Below are 26206 nucleotides of genomic sequence, written 5' to 3'. Positions count from 1 at the left end.
AAAGAAGAGTTGGGGCTGAAGGTTGGAATTTTAAATAAGGAAATCATATTCGGGTTCACTGGGATTATGTGAACAAAGACTTTCTGGAGGAGGTGAGTGGGTCAGGTGGTTATTTAGGGAAAGAGCTTTCTAGGCTGCCTGGGTTTGGACCTGGACTCTGTCATTGTTTGTATGTATGACCTTGGAAAAGTTATTTAATAGTCCTGTGCCGCAATTACTTTATCTGTAAAATAATAATAAATAGTATCTATTTCAAAAGGTTATTGTGTGGATTAAATGAATTAAAAAAAGAAAGCATGTAGAACAGTACACTGGCACTATGTAAAATGCTTTACCATTATTTTCATCAGTTCCTACTGCAAGCTCACAGCCCTTGCATGCTAAGATGGAAGCACGACGGGAATGTTGGATGATGCAAGGAGGCCAGGTGGGGCTGGTGCAGAAGAAGCAAGAGGGAGGATTGTAGGGCTTGTGGCTTTAGCTTTGTAAGATGGCAAATCAATGGAGGGTTTTGAGCAGAGAAAAGAGAAGAACTGATTCATGTTTTAGCACCAGCACTCTGGCTCTTGTCCAGAAAGGGGACAAGGACACAATCAAGGAAACCAGTTGTGAGCGATTGTAGTAATGCATGTGAGAGACGATGGTGGTGGGAGAAGTGGCCAAAAGGTTCCACTACGAAGACAGATACAACAGGCTGTATTTAAAGATAGAATATTCATACACATGAAAGAGCTTGCAGTTTTGACCTGAGCAGTTGTCGGAATTAAGCTCCCACATATTGTGACGAAGAAAGTCTGAGAAGGATGAGAGGGAGCCCTTTTTAATTTTTTAATGGGGGTGGAGTGGGGTAGTGGGGCAATTGACGGGAGATCAATATTTCAATTCTGGACATGACTAACTTGAAATGCCCATTACACATTCAAGTGGACTGGAAAGAGGATGGACGGATCATTGGTTCTTTGACCAACACGTATAAAAATCCCACTCTGTGCCAGGCTCTGTGTAGGCTCTGGAGATACATGTGAAAATACTAAACAACCTCCTTAAGAGCTCACTTTCTAATGGTAAGACAGGTCATGAGGAAGTTAGCAATCAAGCGAGGTCACGTAGGTGAGGTCTTTAACTCTTCGGATGAGAGAAAATGTACAATTGCTATTACTGATTTTAACATTTGGGTATTGCAAGGGCCAGCAGACGGGCCTAAGAGCTGCTACTCCTCCCATTCCGGGGCTGCCAGGTTATCTCAGCGTCAATGCGGGCCGCATTTCTAGCGCAGCAGAATGGCAGCATGCGCACGCGCGGCCTCTGTCTGGAGTCTTAGGAGATGGACTCGGAAAGCCGACGCGCAGGCGTAATTCAAGGGCCGTGAGAGTCTGAGACTGGGCTTGGGGCGGGGCGAGCTCGGAATGCGGCTGCGCACTGGGCGCTCTCGCCCGGGAAGCCGCAGTCTCGAGAGCGCTAACGAGGTGCTTCGATAGTCTCTGGCCGGCCTTTCTGCGCACCCGGTGTCGTTGCGCTGCACCCCGGGCGGGGACGTCCGCCGGGCACGGGAGGGAGCCAAGATGCCGGTGAGGAGAATCGCTTCGCTTCTGGGGTTTCTTCTCATCCTCGCGGCCTGGCCCGGGGGCGCGGCCGTTGCCATGGAGGCGCGGAGCAGGCTGGCGGCCTGGGTGGGGCGGGGCAGCCTCGGCAGTGCGGTGGAGGTGGTTGGAGAGCCTGGCTAGTCAGCCCCGGGGCCGCGGACGTCCGGCCGGCCTCGAGAGGGACCTGGGAGCAGGCCCTGCCGCCCTGGTCGCTGCTGCATCCCGTGGGGCCTGCGCCGCTTATCAAAAAGGCGCTGTGCTGGAGGATGCTCTCTGGCTCGCAGCCCTGCCTGCTGAGCGGGGCGCTTAGGGGTGGCCACGGAGGGTCTCTGGATGCTCCACACGTCGTGAGGCCTTTGCGCCTCGGAGCAAGCTCAGGGAGGCAGCGGAGCGAAGGCTGCCTGCCCCTATTCCGAGCCCCAGACTCCGACTCTCCTAGCCTGGAGCTGTCATTTCTCTTGTGGCGCTTTAGCTTATGATGCAGAATGAAACCTGTAGGTGTCTTTGTGTGTGTGGCGGTGTTACGTTTATCTTCCAGGATTTCACAGATTGTTATCGTGAACTTAATAATGGGGCCTTGTAAGACCCCTTGTTAGGGGTCATGGAGGAAAATTGAGCCATGGCCGCTTATTTAGTGGTTGTGAAGCCTGGCATAATTATTTAATCTATCTGGGTGCTTAGTTCCCAAGTAAACTTTACCTCATGGGGTTGTTATCCGCGTGAAATAATGCACAGGAGACTGGAAGGACAGTGCTTGACATTTAAGGTTAAACGCTCTATATTTGTACCTGTTCACTGCTTTCAAGTTTTTAATTCAATAAATATTGGGCACCAACCACGTGCTAGGCCCTGAAAATACAACATTGAGCAAAACCAGTCAGGTTCTTGAACTTGGAAAGAGAGAGGCTTGCCTTCTTGGGCAGAGGTGAAAATCATACATATTTACAGAAATAAGACACAAAACCTTAATGAATGAAGTGGGTGGATGTCCTACAATAGAGAGAAGTAGATTCTGGTGAATTGGAAAGTATTGCCATGTAAGAATGATGGTCTGCAGATGATAACAGGTCATTTTTTTTTCCTCCCAAGAAGAGGCTTTAGAAATTATTTTTGTGAAATTTCTTAATTTTAGCAACTAATTCAGAAGGTCTTTAAATACTATGAACCGAACAAAAGAAATGTGTGGGCTGAATTGAGCCTCTTGACTACATGTTTGCAACCTCCGGTGTAGACAGAAAGACATTAATCAAATAAGGAACAAGCAAAAGTAAAATTTGTGTCCAGGAAGGGGAGAGCAGGGTGCTCTCTGAGCCTATAAGAGTATTTGACCTAGTCAGGAAGTTTTCCCAGGTGAAGTGGCTGTTGAGTTCTGAAGGATAAGTAGATGTTAGCTAAATGAAGAGGCCACTGAAGATGGTTCTAGGTAGAAGAAACAGCACATGGTAGGCCGGTGGTGAGGAGCCTGGTGACAATAAAAGGCCAAGAAGCTCAATGTGGCTGTGGCATGGATAAGCCAGGCAGAATATCTTGTGAAATAAGCCCAGAGAAGCAGACATGGGTGGAAGCCAGACCTTACAGACCACCTTAAGGATTCTGGTTTTTGTCCTGAGATCTATGGGAAACCACTGAAGAATTTTTAAGTAGGAGAGTGACATGATTAGATTTGTGTTGACACTAACTGCTATTTGGAGAATAGGCAGTAGGGCAATCTAATTAGATTCAGGAATATAGTTAGGAGGCAGTAATCTGCGGCCAAGATGATGGTGATTTAGACTAGTGTGATGAAGGTAGAGATAGATAGAAGTGTATTGTACTGATATAATCTGTTACTTGTCAGTGACAATGTCCAAGTCAATGACAATGGCTTGTATTTGTTTCTCTTTAATGCTTAGAAGAGAATCTGAAACAGTAGGACTTTAACAAGTATCTGTTCAACTAAACTGTCCTTTTCACTTCAATAATAGAATTGTGTTTCATTATATTTTCTTAATCATAAAATTTCAGAAATAGCTGAGTGCGGTGGCTCACGCTTGTAATCTCAGCACTTTGGGAGGCCAAGGTGGGTGGATCACTTGAGGTCAGGAGTTTGAGACCAGCCTGGCCAACAGAATGAAACCTCATCTCTACTAAAAATACAAAAATTAGCTGGGCGTGGTGATGGACGCCTGTAATCCCAGCTGCTGGGGAGGCTGAGGCAGCAGAATCACTTGAGCCTGGGAGGCAGAGATTGCAGGGAGCCGAGATCATGCCACTGCACTCCAGCCTGGGTGACAGAGTGAGACTCTGTCTCAAAAATAAGAAAAAAAACATTCAGAAATGGAAACTTTACATGCACAAATGCTCATAAGGTTGGGTAATATAAGGCATTTTTCTTTGCCATTAGACTTTGATTTCTGTTTTTATCTTATTGTTGTCTTCTGTAGAGAAGGCATGTATGGATATATTACATAATAAAAACCATTTTACAGATGCATGATAGGGAATAAAACTAAAGTCTCAGGGGGAAACAGAGGTCCTACTATATTCTTGAGTTAAAGTTGTTAACCATAGTCACATGTGTTTTTCTACAGGCAGGAAACGCTGGGTCAGAGACTTTTGGGCAGAAAGACAATATAGAATATACTGGTTCAGTTTCTCCTTGTACAGCCTTTGCCACAAATGTAAACTAGATTTTCTCTCCCTTTTATGTTTTAAAAGAAACTTTGTTCCTTTTTATATCTTTTAATAAACTTTTCACCTATATGTAAGATCTTTAATTGCATTTAACAAATACAAAGTGTTTAATGTGTGCGGGGCACTGAGGTGGCAAAGTAGCCTTTTAAAATTTATACATTTAATCTGTTGAGGGTAAAAATAAATGTTCTTTTCATTATTTGTAAATATTATCTCCAACAGATCAATAAATCAGAGAAGCCAGAAAGCTGCGATAATGTGAAGGTTGTTGTTAGGTGCCGGCCCCTCAATGAGAGAGAGAAATCAATGTGCTACAAACAGGCTGTCAGCGTGGATGAGATGAGGGGAACTATCACTGTACATAAGACTGATTCTTCCAATGAACCTCCAAAGACATTTACTTTTGATACTGTTTTTGGACCAGAGAGTAAACAACTTGATGTTTATAACTTAACTGCAAGACCTATTATTGATTCTGTACTTGAAGGCTACAATGGTAAGTGAATATTTACTTTTTTAAAAACACCCTTATTGAGACATAATTAACGTGCCATAAATTCACCTATTGCAACTGTGCAGTTTGATGAGTGTAGTAAATGTATACAGTTATGAAACCATCATCACAATCCAGCTTTAGAACACCATTGTCATCCCCAAAAGTTCCTTTATGTCCATTTGCAGACCCATCCCCAAGCAACTATTGATCTGCTTTCTGTCACTATAATTTTGCCTTTTCTTGAAATGTCATATAATATGTCACCTTGTTTATCTGTTTTCTTTCACATCAAATAATGTTGTTGAAGTTTATCCTACTAGGATTTTCATAGGGATTGTGTTGAATTGTCATTCTGACAACTTCTCTCCATTTATTTATATCTTAATTTCTCTCATCTGTATTTTGTAGCTTTTAGTGTACAAGTCTTGTACTTGTTTTGATTAATTTGTTCCTAAGTATTTTTTTGATGTTATTGTGAATAGGATTGCTTTCATAATTTCAATTTTGGATTGTACGTTACTAATATGTAGAGATGAAATTGATTTCTTTAGATAGCTTTTGCGATAAAATATCAGTCCATGAACATGATACTTCTCTCCATTTAAAACGTTGAAACATTAATTAATTATGGACAGGGTCTTGCTCTGTTGCCCAGGCTGGAGTACAGTGGTGCGGTCATAGCTTACTGCAGCCTTGAACTCCTGGGCTGAAGCTATCCTCTCCCTTCTGCCTCCTGAGTAACGAGAACTACAGCTGTGCACCACCACACTTGGCTAATTTTTTTGTTTTTGTAAAAACTGGGTCTTGCTGTGTTGCTCAGTCAGGTCTCGAACTCCTAGGCTCAAGCAATCTCCTACTGAGGCCTTTCAAAGCACTGTGATTTCACATGTCAGCTACCATGTCCAGCTTCTCTCCATTTATTTATGTCTTAATTTCTCTCATCTGTATTTTGTAGCTTTTAGTGTACAAGTCTTGTACTTGTTTTGATTAATTTATTCCTAAGTATTTTTTTGATGTTATTGTGAATAGGATTGCTTTCATAATTTCAATTTTGGATTGTACGTTACTAATATATAGACATGAAATTGATTTCTTTAGATAGCTTTTGCGATAAATTCAAATATCAAATTTATGATTTTAACCATTTTACATTTTACAGTTCATAGGTTTTTAGTTCATTTACAGTGTTGTGCAGCTGTCACCACTGTCTGTTTCCAGAACATTTCTATCACTCCAAAAAGAAACCCTGCATCCATTAGCAGTCACTCCCAATCCATTACCACCTCCCTTCCCCCAACCCAGCAACTACTAATTTACTGTCTATATCTATTCTATGAGTTTGCCTGTTCTAGACATTTTCTGTAAGTGGAGTTATATGCTATGTGGCCTTTTGTGAATAACTTATTTCACTTACAGTGTTTTCAAGCTTCATCCGTATTGTAACATATAAACATATATCAGCAATTCCTTCCTTTTTTTTTTTTTTTTTGAGACGAAGTCTCACTCTGTCGCCCAGGCTGGAGTACAGTGGCACAATCTCCACCTCCTGGGCTCACGCCATTCTCCTGCATCAGCCTCCCAAGTAGCTGGGACTACAGGTGCCCGCCAACACGCCCGGCTAATTTTTTGTGTTTTTAGTAGAGATGGGGTTTCACAGTGTTAGCCAGAATGGTCTCGATCTCCTGACCTCGTGATCTGCCCACCTTGGCCTCCCAAAGTGCTGGGATTATAGGCGTGAGCCACCGCGCCCGGCCTTTTTTTTTTTTTTTTTTTTTTGAGATGGAGTCTTGCTCTGTCACCCAAGCTGGATTGCAGTGGTGCGATCTTGGCTCACTGCAACCTCTGCCTCCTGGGTTCAAGTGATTCTCCTGCCTCAGCCTCCCGAGTAGCTGGGGCTACAGGTGCCTGCCCGCCACCATGCCCAGCTAATTTTTGTATTTTTAGTAGAGATGGCGGGTTTCACCATATTGGCCAGGCTGGTCTCGAACTCCTGACTTTGTGATCCACCCGCCTCGGCCTCCCAAAGTGCTGAGATTACAGGCGTGAGCCACTGCACACGGCCAGCAATTCATTACTTTTTATGTCTGAATAATATTGTATAGATATATCATATTTTGTTTATCCATTTATTAGTTGAACATTTGTTGTTTCTACTTTTCAGCTATTACAGATAATGTTACTTTGAACATTCTTTTACAGATTTTTGTGTGAAAGTATGTTTAGTTTCTCTTGGGTATATACCTAAGAGTGGAATTACTGGGTCACATGGTAACTCTTTAACGTTTTGAGGAGCTGCCAAACTTTTCTACAGTAGCTACACCATTTTCTCTTCCCATCAGCAACGTGTGAGGTTTCTGATTTCTTCACATCTGTGCCAGCACTTGTTATTGTCTTTTTGATGACTGCCTTCTTAGTACCCACAGTTGATTTTTGTATATTGACCTGGTATCCTGCAACTTTGCTAAACTTGCTTATTAATTCTAGTAGTTTTTTTATGTTTTGGATATTTTGTAAATTTTGTAGGATTTTCTCCATGTAAGAATATGTTGGACAGGCACAGTGGCTCACACCTGTAATCCCAGCACACTGGAGGCCAAGTCAGGCGGATCACGAGGTCAGGAGTTCAAAACCAGCCTGACCAACATGGTGAAACCCTGTCTCTACTAAAAATTAAAAAAATTAGCCAGGCATGGTGGCACGCACCTGTAATCCCAGCTACTTGGGAGGCTGGGACAGGAGAATCACTTGAACCCTGGAGGCGGAGGTTGCAGTGAACCGAGATCGTGTCACTGCACTCCAGCCTGGGTGACAGGGCGAGACTCTCTCAAAACAAACAAACAAAAAAGGGCTGGGCGCGGTGGCTCACGCCTGTAATCCCAGCACTTTGGGAGGCCGAGGCAGGAGGATCACGAGGTCAGGAGATTGAGACCATCCTGGCTAACACGGTAAAACCCCATCTCTACTAAACAAAATACAAAAAGTTAGCCGGCTGTGGTGGCGGGCGCCTGTAGTACCAGCTACTTGGGAGGCTGAGGCAGGAGAATGGCGTGAACCCAGGAGGCGGGGCTTGCAGTGAGCCGAGATCGCACCACTGCATTCCAGCCTGGGCGACAGAGCAAGACTCTGTCTCAAAAAAAAAAAAATGTCGTTTGCAAGTAAAGACAGTTTTTACCTTGTCCTTTCCAATCTCCTTAAATTTATTTTTGTTTCCTGATAGCACCTGGAGACTAGAACCTCCAGTAAATGTTGACTAGAAATGGTGAGGGTGGACACTTTGGTCTTGTTCCTGATCTTAGGGAAAGTGCATTCATTCTTTCACCAGTATGATGATGTCTGTAGATTTTAACAGATACCCTTTGTAAGTTTGAGGAAGTTCCCTTCTGTTCTTAGTTTGCTGAGAGTTTTTGGATTGTATATTGTATATTTTGTCGAATATCATTTTTTTCTGCACCTATTGAAATAATCTTTTTTTTAAAGGTTTGTTAATATGGTAAATGAGATTGATTGATTTTTGAATGTGAAACTAGCTTTGCTACTTGGTTATGATGCATTGTTCTGTTCATATATTGTTAGATTTATTTGCTAAATTAAACAAATTTTGGCATCCATGTTCATAAGGGATGCAAGTATGTAGTTTTCTTCTAATGCCTTTTTCTGGTTTGGGTATTGTGATAATGCTAGTTTCATAGAATGAGTTAGAAAGTATCCCCTTTTCAGTTTTCTAGAATAATTTGTTTAGAAGTGGTATTATTTCTTAAATGTTTGGTAGAATTCATCAGTGAAGCCATCTGGGCTTGAAATTTTCTTTGTGGGAAGGTTTTCGACTATTGATTCAATTGTTTAATAGACATAAGACTATTCAGATTATGTATTTTTTCTTTTCCTTTTTTAGTCAGGGTCTCACTCTGTTACCCAGGCTGGAGTACAGTGGCACAATCACAGCTCACTGCAACCTCGACTTCCTGGGCTTAAGCAATCCTCCCACCTCAGCCTCCCCAATAACTGAGACTACAGGTGTGTGCTGCCATGCCTGGCTAATTTTTTCTATTATTATTATTATTTTTCTTGAAACAGGGTCTCTATCGCCCAGGCTGGAGTGCAGTGGTGTGATCATGGCTCCCTGTAGCCTCTACCTCCCGGCTCAAGCAATCCTCCCACTTCAGCTCCCTGAGTAGGTGGGACTATATGTGTGTGCCACCACACCATGCCCAGCTAATTTTAATTTTTGTTTTTTTTTGGTAGAGATAAGAAACTATGTTTCCTAAGCTGGTCTTGAACTCCTGGACTCAACCAGTCCTCCCATCTCAGCCTCGCAAGGCACTGGGATTACAGGCATGAGCTACCATGCCCGGCCAGGTTATCTATTTTTTCTTTTTTTTTTTTGAGACAGAGTCTTGCTCTGTTGCCCAGGCTGGAGTGCAGTGGCACAGTCTCGGCTCACTGCAGCCTCTGCTTCCCCAGGTTCCAGAGATTCTCCTCCTGTCTCAGCCACCTGGGTAGCTGGGATTACAGGCACACGCCACCATGCCTGGCTAATTTTTGTATTTTTAGTAGGGACAGGCTTCACCATGTTGGTCAGGCTGGTCTCAAACTACTGACCTCAGGTGATCCGCCTGCCTTGGCCTCCCAGAGTGCTGGGATTACAGGCGGGAGCCACCGTGCCTGGTCAATTTTTTCTTAAGTGAGGTTTGATAGCTTGTCTTTCATAGAATTAGTCTGTTTCATCTAAGTTGTCAAATTCATTGGCAAAAAGTTCTTTATACTATTCCCTTATTATTCTTGTAGTATGTTGAACATACTGGTATAACTTTTCTCATTCTTGATATTGGTAACTTATGTCTTTTCTTTCCTGATTAGTCTGACTAGAGGTTTATCAATCTTACCAGTCTTCTCAGAGAACCAGCTTTTGGTTTTATTAATTTTCTTTTTGTTTTTATGTTTCCTATTTCATCTATTTCTGCTCTGATCTTTATTTTTTTTTTCTCTTACTTACTTTGGGCTTACTTTCCTCTTTTCTTTCTACTTAAAGTGGAAGCTGAGGCCATTGTTTTGAGACCTTTTTTCCTAATATGGGAGTTTAATGCTATAGATTGCCACTGAGTGCTGTTTTAGTGTCATCCCACAGATTTTGACATACTGTGTTTTCATTTTCATGTAGTTCAAAATACTATTTTACCTCCTGATTTCTTCTTTGATCCTGGATTATTTAGAAATGTGTTAGTTTCCAAATATTTTTAGATTCTCTAGAGATTTCGGTTATTGATTTCTAACTTAATCTTGGTTTAGTTAGAGAGCAACTTTATGTGCCTTGAATCTTTTTAAATTTATTAAGACTTGTTTTATGACCCAGAATATAGTTTTTCTTTTTGTTGTTGTTTTTTGTTTGTTTTTGTTTTTTTTCAAGACAAGGTCTCACCCTGTCACCCAGGCTGGAGTGCAGTGGCACTGTCATGACTCATTGCAGCCTCAACCTCCTGGATTCAAGTGATTCTTTCGCTTCAGCCTTCCCAGTAGCTGAGACTACAGGCGCATCCCACCGTGCCTGGCTAATTTTTTTTTTTAATTTAGTTTTAATTTCAATTAAGTTTTTGGGGAACAGGGGGTGTGTAGTTACATGAATAAGCTCTTTAGTGGTTATTTCTGAGATTTGGTGCACCCATCACCCAAGCAGTGTACACTGTACCCAGTGTGTAGTCTTTTATCTCTCACCCCCCTCCCACTCTTTCCCCTGAGTTCCTAAAGTCCATTGTATCATTCTTACGCCTTTACATCCTCCTAGCTTAGCTCCCACTTGTAAGTGAGAATATACGATGTTTGGTTTTCCATTCCTGAGTTACTTCACTTAGAATAATAGTTTGTAGTCCCATCCGGGTTGCTGCCAGTGCCATTATTTCGTTCGTTTTTATGCACGCCTGGCTAATTTTTAAAATTTTTTGTAGAGATGGGGTCTCACTGGGTTGCCTAGGCTAGTCTTGAACTCCTGGGCTCGGGTGATTCTCCCACCTCAGCCTCTCAAAGTGCTGGGACTGTAGCATGAGCCACGGCACCCAGCCCAGAATATACTTTATTGTTTTTATTTATTTATTTATTGTATTTTTTGAGATAGAGTCTCACTCTGTCGCCCTGGCTAGAGTGCAGTGGTGCTGGCTGGAGTGCAATGGTGCAATCTTGGCTCACTGCAGCCTTCGCCTCCCAGGTTCAAGCAGTTCTTGTGTTTCACCTTCCCAAGTAGCTGGGACTGCAGGCGTGCGCCACCACACCTGGCTAATTTTTGTATTTTTAGTAGAGGTGGGGATTCACCATGTTGGCCAGGCTGGTCTCAAACTCCTGACCTCAAGTGATCCGCCCTCCTTGGCCTCCCAAAGTTTTGGGATTATAGGCATGAGCCACCCCACCTGGCCATTGTTTATTATTTTTAAATAATATTAATAATAATAAATAGTGCCTATCTCTTAGGATTGGGATGAAAGTTAAATAAGAATGCAAACATAACTGGGAGGTACAGCTGTAACCCAGCTACTCAGGAGGCTGAGGCAGGAGGATTCTCTTGAGCCCAGGAGTTTGAGGTTGCAGTGAGCTGTGATTGTGCCACTGCACTCTAGTCTGAGTGACAGGGCAAGACCTCATCTCTTAAAAAAAAAAAGAAAAAAAAAAGTAAAGTACATGACCTAGGACATAGCAAATTATCAGTAAGTGACAGCTTATGTTGTCCTTATAAAGCTTATTTTTTATTTAATAATTTAATGTGTCTATTCTGAAATGCAGTCTATGAGTTCATGATATTTTCCACTTCTTTGAGTGTAGTGTTATATTCCTAATAGCAGAGTTTGAAATATTTAGTCAGTTTGAAAAAATTGAGACTTTTTTGTTCCCGTGTGTAAAAAATGGCTTCTGGTATGATTCATTTATTTTCACAGAAAAGTCTGAAAAGTGTTATGGTTATTTTCACAAAAAAAAGTCTGAGAAAAGTTGAGGTTAACTGAATAGAGTAGTAATAGTTGAGGAACCATTTTCATATATGCCATCACATCCAAGGCTATCTTCTCTTACTATACTGTGTCCTGGCCAACTACTCCAGCTCTCTGTTTCCCCATATCTACCCTTGCTTTTCTCCAATTTTTCATCCACAATATAGCCATAGTGATCATGATGTCACTCCTCTGATTGAAAAATCATTCTATGGCTTCCTGTTGCTTTTAGGATAAGGTCTAAAAAGTTTAATATGGTCCTTATTACACTGTATGATTATGGCATTGTCAGTTTCTGTAGCTCTGCCTGCATCCACCTTCCCTTTCCATCTCTGTTTCTTCCATTCTGGTCTCATTTCAGTCCTCAAAATTTCCGTTCTTTTTCTTGCCTCTTACTGTCCACACTATTCCTATCTGATTCTTTCTTGTATTTCAGATCTAAACCTTACCTCTTCTGGAAAGTCCTCCCTGACCCCCTCTCCTTTTTCCCACTACAATTCCTCTGCCCAGTTGATGTCCCTGACTCCCATCTTGAACTCCGTGTTTCTCATTCTGAATACTCATTATCATGATAAACCCAAGATTATACACATCATAAGATTAAGGATTGTGTTTGTCTTGGTCACTCTGTCTCTAGTGCCTAGCACAATGCCAAACTCAGGTGTGGTACATATTTGTTGAATGAATGAATTTAGGTATTTAGAAAGTTGAGATTTTATCTGTAATTACCTGTAATAAATTGTATTGTCATCTTTTTGTTAACTCTGTTTCTTACAGTTGTTCCTTTAAAACAATTGTTTAAAAACACATTTATTTTAGGACTAAGAAAAAAAGCTATCATTTTACTGGTACTTTCTGTGAGATATTGTGTTGGTTACTTGAAGGAAATTGTCTCATTTGGTTCTTACTATCAATGGCGAGTTTTCTTATCCTCATTTTACCGTTGATTTACTATCAGTGGCGAGTTTTCTTATCCCCATTTTACCGTTGAGGAGACAGTCTCTGGGTAGATAACTTGTCCAAGGTCAGTGGCTAAAAAGTTGCAGATGTGATTTGAGACAGGTCTTTCCGCTCTAGAGCCTGTATTCTTTTCCTGTGCTTATACTACCTTCTCCAGTTTAATGTCCACAATAAGTACTTTATATATACATGATAAGAAATGTCTCATAATTAGATATATTGGAAGATTTTTGCATTTAGGGCTTGGGGTGCTTTTTATTAATTATTAGGAATATTTCTCATTGACTCTGGTGCTGTAACAGTGCTTTGTGCATGGGGTACAGAATACACAGTGTAATTGTTGATAATAAAGGTGAAACTTGTGCGAGAATAAATTTTGAATCCAGGGAAGAAATTATGTCACAGTGTCAAAGGAATTAATTTTAAGAGATATTGTTCTGTAGCATTAGACTTTAAGAAGTAACTGGTTCTCTTCATCATTTTCAGGGACTATTTTTGCATATGGACAAACTGGAACAGGCAAAACTTTTACCATGGAAGGTGTTCGAGCTGTTCCTGAACTTAGAGGAATAATTCCCAATTCATTTGCTCACATATTTGGTCATATTGCAAAAGCAGAGGGTGATACAAGGTAAAAGGGAATTCTTTTATTTTCTAGTATTGAAAAGTACAAACACAGAAAAGGCACATAGGTATAAATTTTATAAACATGTTTTAAAATGGCTCTTATTCCACTCTCCTTGACTTTTTAAAAATGATGTTTTATTTATAGATTTTTGGTTCGAGTGTCTTATTTGGAAATATATAATGAAGAAGTTCGTGACCTTTTGGGCAAGGATCAGACACAAAGGTTAGAGGTAAGGATAATTGAAATTGGTGGAGTACTTTTTCCAAAGCAATAGAATGTTTACTAAATTAAGGTCCCCCTTCTTTTTTTAAACAGAAGTTGCTTTTTATATTTTAAATAACCTAGTACATATATAATGTCATACATCTGCAGACATATCTGGGGATAAATTACTGAAGCAGGATTGCTGAGTCAGGTGGTAAATGATTGATAAATTTGATATTGCTGCATACTTCAGTACTTTAAGATGTGAGACATACAGCAAGGAAAAGGTTAATACTGGAATTTTAGTTGGATTGCATCACCAGTAAAATAGAGGAGAATAACATATGTACAGTAACATGTAGAACAGCAGTAGCTGCCGTTGTAGAATAGTATAGAGCATGTGTAGAACAGCAGCCAGCGTTGCTGAGCTCTTGTAATGTGATATAGGCATTCATTGCAGTAATTGATGGTTGTTGGTAGTAGTAAATAATTAATTTCATTTAATCTTCCCAGCAGTTCGATTTCAGTGATGTGGAAACTGAAATTTAGAGGAGTTTCTTGACTTGCTCAAGGTCACATAGCAAGTGAATGGCAGTATCATCTAGGATTAAGAAGGTGGTTGTAGCAGTCTACCGTCTTAGCTTGAATTCTGGCTCTGATCTTAAGCAAGTTACTTAATATCTGTGAGCCTTGGTTTGGCCATAAAAATGGAAATAATAATGGTATCTACTTCATAGGATTATTACCAACGCTAACAGATCAAAGTGTTTAAATCAATGCCTGACATAAAATAATAAATATTAGCTTTTTTTTTCTTTTTGAGTTGACTGCATAAACTGAGTTTTTGGAGCAATGTATTATAGTGTTAAGGATTGTTTGTGCTTGTTGGACCTTCATGAAGCCTTATTCTCTGATACCATTTATATAGCAAATATAGAAACAAATTCTTTGTTGCTAGTTTTCAACTTTAGTTGTGATTAATTCTGTGCTTTCATGTCCTAAAAAATTTGTTGTCTTATGCAAATTCTAGGAAAAAATCATTTGGAAAGAACATTGCCATTTTTGTACCAGTAATTATAGATCAGATTTATTCTCAGGAAGATTCTTGTCAATGATTCTCAACTCTGTTAGACCCAGGGCTTCTTTCTAAATAACGTACATTTTGTAATGCTTTTTTGACTGTCCTGAAATAAAATTCATAAGTGACATTAATAAAATCTACGTATACACGTACTTTAAAAAAAATTGATATACTACCTACCGTAATATAAAGGAGACTACAAGTAATTAAAAATAAATGCTAGTATTTAGGTATGTAAATGCTTAGATGTGACCACACTTGATGACATAATAAAATAGAGGCATATAGAATCAAAATTGTAACAGCTACAAATGCAGTGTCGACAGGTATGTTGTATTGTTGATCTAAACCCCTTGATTGGTGTTATTGTCAATGACATGGTCTTTTAAAATAGTGACTAGCTCTTGGTAGAGTTTGGAGCAAAATAAAGTACAATTCTTTCCTCAGTTTTTCTGTGTTCTCATATTATTGCTATATGGAAAAGCACTTTGTCTTTATATGTGAAATAAAGTTACGTATGACAGACTCAGATATAATTATCTGGGTCTAGACTCAAATAATTATAAGTAGTTTTTTTTTTTTACCATGTGAATATCTGGTAGGACATTCAGAATTGTGCGGGACAGTTCTTCACTGGGTGAGACTGTCCCACTTATTTCAGGATATTTAGTATCCCTGGTCCCTGCCTGTCAATACTACAGTGTCCTCAAGTGAACCAGAAACTCTTACGCAAATTTCTAAAACATTCTAGGACAAGAGGGTAACTGCTTCCATTGTGATCCATTGTTATAAACTGTGTTTGTCATAGATATTGAATTTCTATGTTTTTTATGATAAAAATTCTTTGGTAGCATTTCCATCCAGTTTTTTAACTTTCACAGATTTGGAATTATATTTTCTTTCTTCATCTTTCATATTTAATCAGTTATTAGTTGAATACACTTATTAATCAAATTTTGAATTAGTATCATATAGTGATTGGAAAAGACCACTAGTCTGCAGACAGATGTCACTTTGAAGAATGTCTGTTTTCAGTCTGCAGTGAGAATGAATACAAAAACTGAGAGTAGTTGCTTAAAAACTTTCATAGCAATTTGACATTGCCATGGCATCCAAGTGCATAATTTTTGTATTTTACAAAATTATCATATTACAAATATATACATCCCTTATCACAGATTTTTTGAGAAGCATTGATATAGACCAGTAGTTTTCAAACCTTTTAAAAGGTGTAAAGCATTTAAACACTTTCATCAAACCAGACCTTATGTGGAAGCTCAATGTGTAAAATTCATGAAAGTGCCCTTCTCTTTAGAACTTCTCTGGGACTGAAGACCCCTGAACTCCTACAGTGGCCTCCTCAGTGCCACTGTGGACCCTCTAGGGCTTTTCAGAGCAAGGTGTGAAATCCACTGGTTTATAGAGATCATCACACTTTTTTTTTTTTTTACTACTAATAAAATTAGGGCTTAATTTATATCCCATGACAGATAAAGGATTTTTCCTAATTTGTAAATGTATCTTATCAATTGTTATAAAAGGTGCGCGCGCACACACACACACACACACACACAACATTGAAAATCAACAACTGGAATGTTGAGTGCGCTTATAACTTTTTCTCCTGGAATTGTTTATCACATTTTCGTTTGTCTTTGATGTCTATGAGGTTTTCCTACCTGTGGAATGGTTTTTCCCACTGGCAGCCACAGACTTCTGCCTCAGTTTCACTTTTCATTCTGTTGGTTTGTAGAGGTGACTCTGTACCTTCAAAGTGAATTTTGTTTATACAACGCCACTTGTATTTTAGGTAAATCCATCCTAAATATCTTTTTCAAATTTGGTTAAAAATTCTTATAAGGTAATTCACAGAAAGATCCTATTTTAACATTGATACCGTAGATCTGAGTATTTCCCTCAGTTGCTTGAAATTCTCCAAATTATTCTTACCATAAAGACCAAAAACTACTCTAAACTTGTCTCTGCCTTCCTATATAACCAGATGCCTCACCTGTTTTTCCCTGTTTCCTGCTCTCTCCAACCACATTGTCTTTTTCGGTTAGTTGTTAACTGCCTACTTTTTTCTTATTTCAGGGTTCTTGCACGTTTTCTCTTCTCCTACCTCAATTGACTGTCTACCTCCTTTTTATTTAAAGAAATTTTAGCTTAAACATCATCTTGGGGAATTTTATCCTATCTCCTTAACTAGCTTAGTGTTCTGTACTTTTTCTTTATTTTTCTTCATGTCATCACAATTGAAATAAAATAATTTTTGTGTGTACTTATTCATTTGTATGTTTTTTCTATAGACTGACATCTCCATGCGTGTAGGAACAGTGTCTATCTTACTCATTGCTATATCCCCCCTGTCTAGTAGAGTGTCCAACACATAGGAGATCCTCAATAAATAACTGTGGGATAGTTATTGATATAGTATGAAGTCTTAATTTTTTTTTTAGGTTAAAGAAAGACCTGATGTGGGAGTTTATATCAAAGATTTATCAGCTTATGTGGTAAATAATGCTGATGATATGGATAGAATTATGACGCTAGGCCACAAAAATCGTAAGTATAGTATACGTGTAATTGTGATTAAGCATCTGTGTGTTGAGTAGGCTGGTTTAGAAGCAAATTTGGTATGGCACTTTGCCCTGTAGAGACTGGAATTTTTAGGTTTCTTGAAAACCATTCCACTTTGATTATTTTCCATGTAGAGAGCATATATGAATGAAAGATAGCACAAATCATTTTCCATGCCAAGCAAAATTTTGTTTCTTTTTAGTAGTGCCAATCTATGCAACTCTTATACAGCTGTCTCTTGGTAGCTATAATAGTAAAACTGGTAATGTTTATTGAGCTCTTAGTGGAGAGTGTTGTGCTAAGTGCTTTATAAGAATGCTCTCTTAGTCCTCACGGGAGACTATGAAGATATTAAATTCTTTATGAATGAAGAAAGTGAGACTTAGTTTAAGTAACTTGTCTAAGTACTATAACTACTAAGTGGTAGAGTGTGTGATCACACCTAAGCTATAGCCACGCACGGTGGCTCATGCCTGTGATTCCAGCAACTCGGGAGGCTGAACTGGGAGGATCATTTGAGGTCAGGGGTTTGAGACCAGCCTGGGCAATAGGGAGCCTCTGTCCTCAAGAAACCTACCTGGAAGAAACCCAAAAAACCTAGGCCAGTAGTCTGCATTAAGTAGGCATTATAATGCTTCCCTTTTGTTGACAAGCAAAACAAAATTTAAATTAAAATATTATGTTCTTTTTAGTAATTGTGTCAAGTTTTTAGTCTAAAGAGTAAGAAGCTTCAGCAATGTTATACAGATGCCTCAAACCTAGTACTGGTGATGCAGCTAATAGCAATTAGAAATTAGAGGTGAAAAGGCCGGGCACGGTGGCTTATGCCTGTAATCCCAGCACTTTGGGAGGCTGACGTGGGTGGATCACTTGTTTAAGACCAGCCTGGCCAACATGGTGAAACATCTCTACTAAAAATACAAAAATTAGCTGGGAGTGGTGGTGGGTGCCTGTAATCCCAGTTACTCGGGAGGCTGTGGCAGGAGAATCGTTTTAACCAGGGAGGCAGAAGTTGCAGTGAGCTGAGATCGTGCCACTGCACTCCAACTTGGGCAACACAGCAACCAAAAAAAAAAAAAAAGATTAGAGGTAGAAGATGAGAAATAGGAAATGAAAAATTTTTATAAGTTTCTATGACTTGACCATAGATCTGTCAAACCCAAGGAAATCAAACAAAAAAACTTCAAAAATCAATTACATTCTTATGAACCAATTAATAGAAAAAGACAAATCTTAATAGAAAAATTAGCGAAAAATATGTATTTTATTTGTAGAAGAACTAAACACAGCAGTAAGTATGTGAAAGGCTGTTTAACTTCATAAGTAATCAGGAAAATGCTAAAATGAGAGAGAGAGAGAGAGAGAGATGTTTCACCCATCAGATTGGATGAAGGATATGTAGGTTGGTGAGACTTTGAAAAAATGGGCACTGAGGATAGAATATAAATTGGTGCAGCCTGTTTGAAGGGCAATGTTAACAGTATCTGTTGACATTTTAAAATACATTCCTTTTGACTCTGTGTTTCTAATTTTAGACATATTCTGGAAGATATTTTCAGATGTAACAATCTAAATAACCGTCAACAAAACACTGATTATGTAAATGATGGCACAAAAATACCATAGACTGTAATAAAGCTGTTAAAAACGATGAGTTAGGCTGGGTGAGGTGGCTCATGCCTGTAATCCCAGCACTCTGGGAGGCCAAGGTGGGCAGATTTCCTGAGCTCAGGAGTTTGAGACCAGCCTGGGCAACATACAGAAACCCTGTCTCTACTAAAAATACAAAAAAATCAGCCAGACATGGTGGCTTATGCCCATAATCCAAGCTACTTGGGATGCTGAGGCAGGAGAATCACTTGAACCTGGGAGGCAGAGGTTGCAGTGAGCCAAGGTAGCACCACTGAACTCCAGCCTGGGCAACAGAGGAAGACTCTGTCTCAAAAAAAACAAGAAAAAAAACAGGCTGGGCGCGGTGGCTCATGCCTATAATCCTAGCACTGTGCATGGCCGAGGTGCGTGGATCACTTGAGGCCAGGAGTTTGAGACCAGCCTGGCCAACCTGGTGAAACCCTGTCTCTACTAAAAATACAAAAATTAACTGGGCGTGGTGGTGCGCGCCTGTAATCTCAGCTACTCAGGAGGCTGAGGCTGGAGGATCACTTGAACCTGAGAGGTGGAGGTTGTAGTGAGCTGAGATCACGCCACTGCACTCCAACCTGGGTGACAGAATGAGACCCTGTCTCAAACAAAACAACAAAAAAACCCCAATCAGTTAAATGTGCCTGTACAGACCTGGAAGAATTTCAAGGTACGTTTGTCAGTGGGGGAAAAAAGCAAATTGTAGAACAGTGTGTATGTACTGCCTTTTTATTTATTTATATGTGAAAATTTATTTATTTATTTATTTATTTATATGTGAAAAATTGTTAAACCATATATGTATTTGGGCACTGTGTGTGTGTTTGTGTCTACATGTGTGTATATAAAATACAAAATGAAAGGACATAGTAGTGGTTACCTTTAGGGAAGGAGAAATAAAATTGGGGAAAAGGAATGTCAGGAGTTTTCACTTTATGCTTTCTGTATGCTTTTATTAAAAAAATTTAAATACCAGAAATATGTTAATTATTGGTTATTTAATTAAAAATTGTTAACACAAGATTTCATTCATAGAATGAAATTAATTTAATTCTCAGGTAGGTAGTGGGAGCTTTTGGTCTCTTCATTAAAGACTACCCCTTTAATGTTTGAATTCTAAAATCAAAGCTTGCATAGAAAAGTTCTGCATGAATGTATAGTAGGAAGATAATTTTGGCACTGAGTAAAATTAACAATGCTTTTAAAGTACTTTGGAATTTAAGAAAAAAACTAATACAGGTCTATTGTAAAAAAACATGGTTTTTGTTTACACAATATGTTCATATATTTACACATATGCAAATACTTTGCATATTTTGAATGGATTTTTTTTTTTTTTTTTTTTTTACAGAATTAGGATTATGTATTCCTTTCTAACTTGCTTTTATTTTTAATTTATATGTTATGGACATTTTTCCATGTCTTTAGATCTACCTTTTTTTAATGCTGCACTGAATATTGTTGTATTATCTAACATATACATGCAAGTGTTCCTGTGGTTTATATGCCCAGAACATAATTCTTTTTTTTTTTTTTTTTTTTGACACAAAGTCTTACTCTATCACCCAAGCTGGAGTGCAGTGGTGCAATCTCAGCTTACTGCAACCTCCACCTTTCGGATTCAAGTGATTCTTGTGCCTCAGCCTCCCAAGTAGCTAAAATTCTCGCCCAGCTAAAATTCCCGCCCAGCTAAAATTCCCTTTATTATTATTATTTTTTACTTCCTACAGTACACCAACATGCGTAATTCTCTTTAGACAGCTAAATCAGCAATACTTTTTCCAATTACTTAATGTGGTTATTTTGGGTGTAAATTAGTTATTTTTTAGGCAGTATTACTTGGGATTGAAATTATTTTTTGCTAAAGTTACATCTTTAATATGAGAAACTTACAAATTCGTTTGTTATCAACAAAGTACAAGATAAATTTCCTGTAATGGCTGAGTACACACTCATGCCTTTATGGGTTTAGCGATGCTCTCTGGCTTTTGATTGTGATAAAATTAAGTATTTTAAACTGTTCGGGATGTTTAATTTATTTTAAAGGTACTCTCTGTCACACTTTTTAAGGATTTCCTTTATTTATTAAAGGTTCTGTTGGTGCAACTAATATGAATGAACATAGTTCCCGTTCCCATGCCATCTTTACAATTACTATAGAATGCAGTGAAAAAGGCATTGATGGTAACATGCATGTCAGGATGGGGAAGCTCCATCTTGTAGATCTTGCTGTAAGTAACAAGACGCTGCTTAAGGAATAACTCTTTCTTGTGATCCATTTATTTTATAAATGAATTAAAATTGAAGTGAAAAGGTATAATTTACATATGATTTTTAAGTTGTTACTTGTGTATGTTTATTATTTACTATGGAACATTTTAAATGTAAATGAAAGTAGGTAGAATAGTATAGTGATCCCCCATACACTGATCACCCAACTCCAACAATTAGTTCATGGCTAATCTTGTTTCATGTACTCTCACCCACTTCTTCCCTTCCTATATTATTTTGAAGTGAATTCAGGCATCATATCAGGGTTTTTACTGTTGCATTACTTTTTAATAAAACCTTGGGAAGAATATTCTGTTTTTTCAAACATTTTAGCTTTACTTTCATCTCTGTTTTTGCTAGGGTTCAGAAAGGCAGGCAAAAACTGGAGCTACTGGACAGCGCCTAAAGGAAGCTACAAAAATCAATCTTTCACTTTCCACCCTTGGTAATGTAATTTCTGCCTTGGTTGATGGAAAAAGCACTCACGTGCCTTATCGTAACTCTAAATTGACTCGTCTTCTTCAGGATTCCTTAGGAGGAAATTCAAAAACCATGATGGTAAGACTCAATTGGTGATATCGTTAACATCAGGCAAATTTAAGATTCTAATTTATGCCAATAATTGATATGTATCACATTTTTTAAACTTGATCATTTTCCTTTTTTTGACTTGTGGTTGTCCTTTCTGTGGTATACGCATGTGTATTAGCCCATAATAGTGTCGTTTGGAAACCCATGTGGTTGTCACTCTTATTTTCAAGAAGGCCAAGGATGCATATGTGCTTTAAACAGCTTTTGACGTATTTGTAATGGTAGTGTTAATTTTAACTGTGTCAAGTGTAAAATGATTTGTTTGATATTTCTAATTCAATAGTGTGCAAATATTGGGCCAGCAGATTACAATTATGATGAAACGATCAGTACATTACGGTATGCCAATCGTGCTAAGAATATTAAAAATAAAGCTAGAATTAATGAAGATCCAAAAGATGCTTTGCTGCGTCAGTTCCAGAAAGAAATAGAAGAACTGAAAAAGAAACTTGAAGAAGGTAACTTTTTCTCAAAATATTAATCTTTATGTTGGCTAAAAATATGTTGTTGAACCACTAAGTGTTGTAACAAAAGCCCTCTATTAAACCTTTTTTGAGCCTCTAACATTGGTAGTTAAATGAATATTTCTGGAAAGTGACTTGGTACTTATATACTTTTGCATTTTCATATTAAGCTTAAGTAAAATTACATAATATTTGTGTATATGGTTTTTAAACATTCCCATGATGTTTTATAGATTTCATATGACCACTTGTTAAAGAATGAGTGTTTATTTGTCTCTGGATAAGAGCAAATTCTGCCATGTATGTATTTAGGTGAAAATGACCAGAATTCTGGCATTGCAGTCAATATGAGCTCACTATTGTTTGAGATAAAGAAAGATGTTAGACAGTCGTGAGTAAACCAAGTTTGCTATAAGGAAAAATGCATTGCATGAGGTCACCTTTACAATATCCTTTCATACCTAAATTTGAACATGAGATTCTATTTTGGAAATTTTTTTCTAACATCATGATGCTAGAAAGTTGGAAAATTTGAAGATCTTATTTATGAGAGTGAGATGCTTCCCAGGCATTAAGTGCTCAGTGATTCCTTGCACCTTAATGGAAGAAACAGATCCTTTCTGATAGGTACAGAGCTCCTTCGCGAACCAGGTAAACAGAGGGCTTTGGTTTCAAAGCACCTTTGTAATCTGTGAGGAGACTGACTAGATCAGAGGTGAAATTCAGAGATGCCAGCACCACAAACGTTTAGAGAAGGTACTTATTTAGTAAACAAGTAAAGTTATTGAGGAAAAGCAGTAAGAGAACTGTTAGATAATGAAATTTGGTATTTTAAATGTGACCACTAGGTGGTATTTATAGCCAGTATGTTTTAAAGATTTTTAATTTCTTAGCGATGTTAATGGTGAGTGCATACTTTTATTTTGCTGAATTTATGTTTTACATTTTTTTGTTGTGGTAAAATATACATGACATAAAATTTATCATTTTAACCATTGTTAAGTGTACAGTTAATGGCATCAAGTATATTCACATTGTTGTGCAACTGTCACCACTCTTCATTTCTAGAACTTTTTCATCATCCCAAACAGAAACGCTGTGCCCATTAAGTAGTAACTTCCTATTCTCTTCTCCCCCTAGTCTCTGGTAACCACTATTCTACTTTCTGTCTCTATAAATTTGACTATTCTAGGTACCTCATATAAGTAAAATCAGAGTGTCTTCTTGTGACTGGCTTATTTCACTTAACAGAACATTGAAGGTTCATCCATATTATAGCAAGTGCCTGCATTTTTTCCTTTTTAAAAAATTGTGGCAAAACTTGCACAACATAAAGTTTACCATTTTAATCACATTTAAGTCTACGTTTCTGTGGTGTTATGTTCACATCGTTCTGCAGTTATCCGTCTCCAGTTTTCTTCTTGCAAAATTGAAACTTTGTACTCGTTAAACAGTATCTATCCATTCCTCCCTTCCCCTAGATCCTGGCCAAAAACCATTCAGCTTTGTCTGTGAATTTGACTGCTCTGGGTATCTTATGAAAGTGGAATTGGCAGGGCGCAGTGGCTCACGCCTGTAATCCCAGCACTTTGAGAGGCCGAGGCGGGTGGATCACTTGAGGTCAGGAGTTTGAGACCAGCCTGGCCAACATAGAGAAACCCCATCTCTACTGAAAATACAAAAATTAGCTGGGCGTGGTAGCTCTCGCCTGTAATCTCAGCTACTTGGGAGGCTGAAGCAGGAGGATCACTTGAACCTGGAAGGTGGAGGTGGCAGTGAGCCGAGATCATGCCACTGCATTCCAGCCTGAGTGGCAGAGTGAGACTCCCATCTCAAAAAAAAAAAAAAAAAAAGAAAGTGGAATCACACAGCATTTGTCTTTTTGTGACTGGCTTATTTCATTTAGTATAATGCCTTCAAGGGTCATCTGTGTTGTAGCATGTGTTAGGACTTCTTTTTAATTCTGAATAATATTCCATTGTGTATATACTACATTTTGTTACCCATTCACCCACCAATGGACAGTTGGTTCCTTCCACCTTTTGGCTTTTGTGAATAATGCTGCTATGAACGTGGGTATACAAATACCTGTTCAGATTCTTGTTTTACCATTTTTTGGGTATGTACCCAGCAATGGAATTGCTGGATTCTATGATAATACTGTTTTTAATACATTTCACTTTATTTTTGCTCTTATGACATTTCTTTTTATAATCTGGTTAATGGAGTTGATAATATCAACAATAAAAAAGCATAGCATTAAAAGAATAATTTTTAAACTTAAAAATTATTTTAGGCTTAAATACAACTTGCAAACATGATATGGAGAGTTCCTATCTACCCTTTACCCAGCTTCACCTCATGTTAACATCTTATATAAGCATACAACAGTTATTGAAACCAGGAAATTTACATTGATACAGTCTTACTAATCTGTGGACTTTATTCAAATTTGGCCAGTTTTCCTTCCAGTGCCTTTTTTTTCCTGGTCCAGGATACAATCCACGATCACACATTGCATTTATTTGACATGCTTTCTTTCATTCTTTTTTTTTTTTTTTTGAGACAGAGTCTTGTCTGTCGCCAGGCTGGAATGCAGTGGCGCAATCTCAGCTCACTGCAACCTCTGCCTCCCTGTTCAAGTGATTCTCCTGCCTCAGCCTCCTGAGTAGCTGGGAGTACAGGCATGTGCCACCATGCCCAGCTAATTTTTGTATTTTTAGTACAGACAGGGTTTCACCATGTTTGCCAGGATGTTCTTTATCCTCAGACCTCATGATCTGCCCGCCTCGGCCTCTGAAAGTGCTGGGACTACAGGCATGAGCCACCACGCCCGGCCCTGTCATGCCTTCTTAATGACGATGTCTAGCATACTTGTTCTTCAGTCTCTTATAATTCCCCGGTCTTTCTTGATCTTGACATTTTTGAAGAGTACTGGTCATATATTTGTTGAATGTTCATTAATTTGGGCTTGTCTACTTTTCTTTTATAATGACCCTGCAAAGTTTCTCAACTGCAAATCTATTGTTTTGTTTTTTTTCCATTTGTAATTAATAATATCTCACTGGGGATACTTTGAGACTGCAAAGGTCCTGTTTCTTGTCATACTTTCTCCTACTATTTTTAGTATTCATCAATAGTTCTTGCCTGCAACAATAATCCTGTGGCATTTGCTTGATGTTATTTTCTGTTCTCATCATTTCTTCTTGGTTAGTGTTTAGGATTCTATTGTGAGGAAGAACAGCCCCTTCATTCCCATTTATTTATTTATTCAAGTATTTATCTTACTTAGATCATGGATTATAATCCAGTATTATCATTGTTTATTTTGTTTCTTGAATTGTCCCAGCTTTGGCTATTAGGAAATCCTTCAGAGTAGTTCCTGTATTCTTTCAGCATGTGCTCTTCAGTTGTTTTGAGCATTTGGTTACTTTTTGGCACTACAAAAGGTTTATCTTGTGTCTTCCTTGCCCAACCTTAAAATCATTAACTTCTCTCTGGTCCCTTTAATAGGAGAGTGGTATTTAGAAACCCAGTTTTGGGCACTAGCTATGCTCATTACTATCAAGATGTCATTGTTTCTAAGCCCAAAGAACAAAATATTTTTCAGTGATTCCTTCTTCCAATACTCTGTGTTCCTTTCCATCTTGTACTTACAGGTACAATTATTACCTGGTTGTGATTAGGGTATATTTTACTTTTTTCTCCTCTTTTATTTTGTTAGACATTTCATATGTAAACAGTGGCATTTAAAAATAGCTAATGTGAAGATGATACAGTGCTGATCTGTTTTCTTGGCTTAATCATTCCTTTTTTATTGTTTTTTATCTTTAAGTTAATGAGTAGTTAGCACTATCTTTGTGCAAATAAGCATTTCGTTTTTTGAAAATATCTTGTGATACAGTCCTAATAGTGGGATCACTGTTACGTGACAGTTCTGTGTCTCTTAAAAATACAGATTGAGTGACTTTCTTGAAATCTTACACAGGAAGCTGTTTTAGAAGAAATTGCCCCTCAAAAGTGATCACATTTTTAAAGACTGAATTAGTAGGCCGGGCGCGGTGGC

General features: G+C 38.5%; 1 protein-coding gene across 8 annotated transcripts in view; it reads left to right on the top strand.

Annotated features, from left to right (window-relative positions):
- Nucleotides 1-1343: 1343 nt before the first annotated feature.
- The window catches only part of KIF3A (kinesin family member 3A), a 57196-nt gene continuing 32333 nt past the window's right edge, over nucleotides 1344-26206 (top strand). For 6 of the 8 annotated variants that reach the window (XM_030927547.1, XM_030927550.1, XM_030927552.1 and 3 more), the window contains exons 1-8: nucleotides 1344-1568; nucleotides 4479-4752; nucleotides 13167-13311; nucleotides 13453-13537; nucleotides 17053-17158; nucleotides 20906-21045; nucleotides 21446-21643; nucleotides 21960-22134. In XM_030927547.1, coding sequence (XP_030783407.1) covers nucleotides 1563-1568; nucleotides 4479-4752; nucleotides 13167-13311; nucleotides 13453-13537; nucleotides 17053-17158; nucleotides 20906-21045; nucleotides 21446-21643; nucleotides 21960-22134 — 1129 coding nt within the window. In that variant the 5' untranslated portion in view covers nucleotides 1344-1562. The remainder of the gene's footprint in view (nucleotides 1569-4478; nucleotides 4753-13166; nucleotides 13312-13452; nucleotides 13538-17052; nucleotides 17159-20905; nucleotides 21046-21445; nucleotides 21644-21959; nucleotides 22135-26206) is intronic. The other 2 variants (XM_010359985.2, XM_010359986.2) reach the window with 2 other exon arrangements.

This window comes from Rhinopithecus roxellana, chromosome 3, assembly GCF_007565055.1.
Source record: "Rhinopithecus roxellana isolate Shanxi Qingling chromosome 3, ASM756505v1, whole genome shotgun sequence".
Lineage (NCBI taxonomy): Eukaryota > Metazoa > Chordata > Mammalia > Primates > Cercopithecidae > Rhinopithecus > Rhinopithecus roxellana.
Note: the sequence above shows the minus strand (reverse complement) of the source record. Positions and strands in the feature narration are given on the sequence as shown.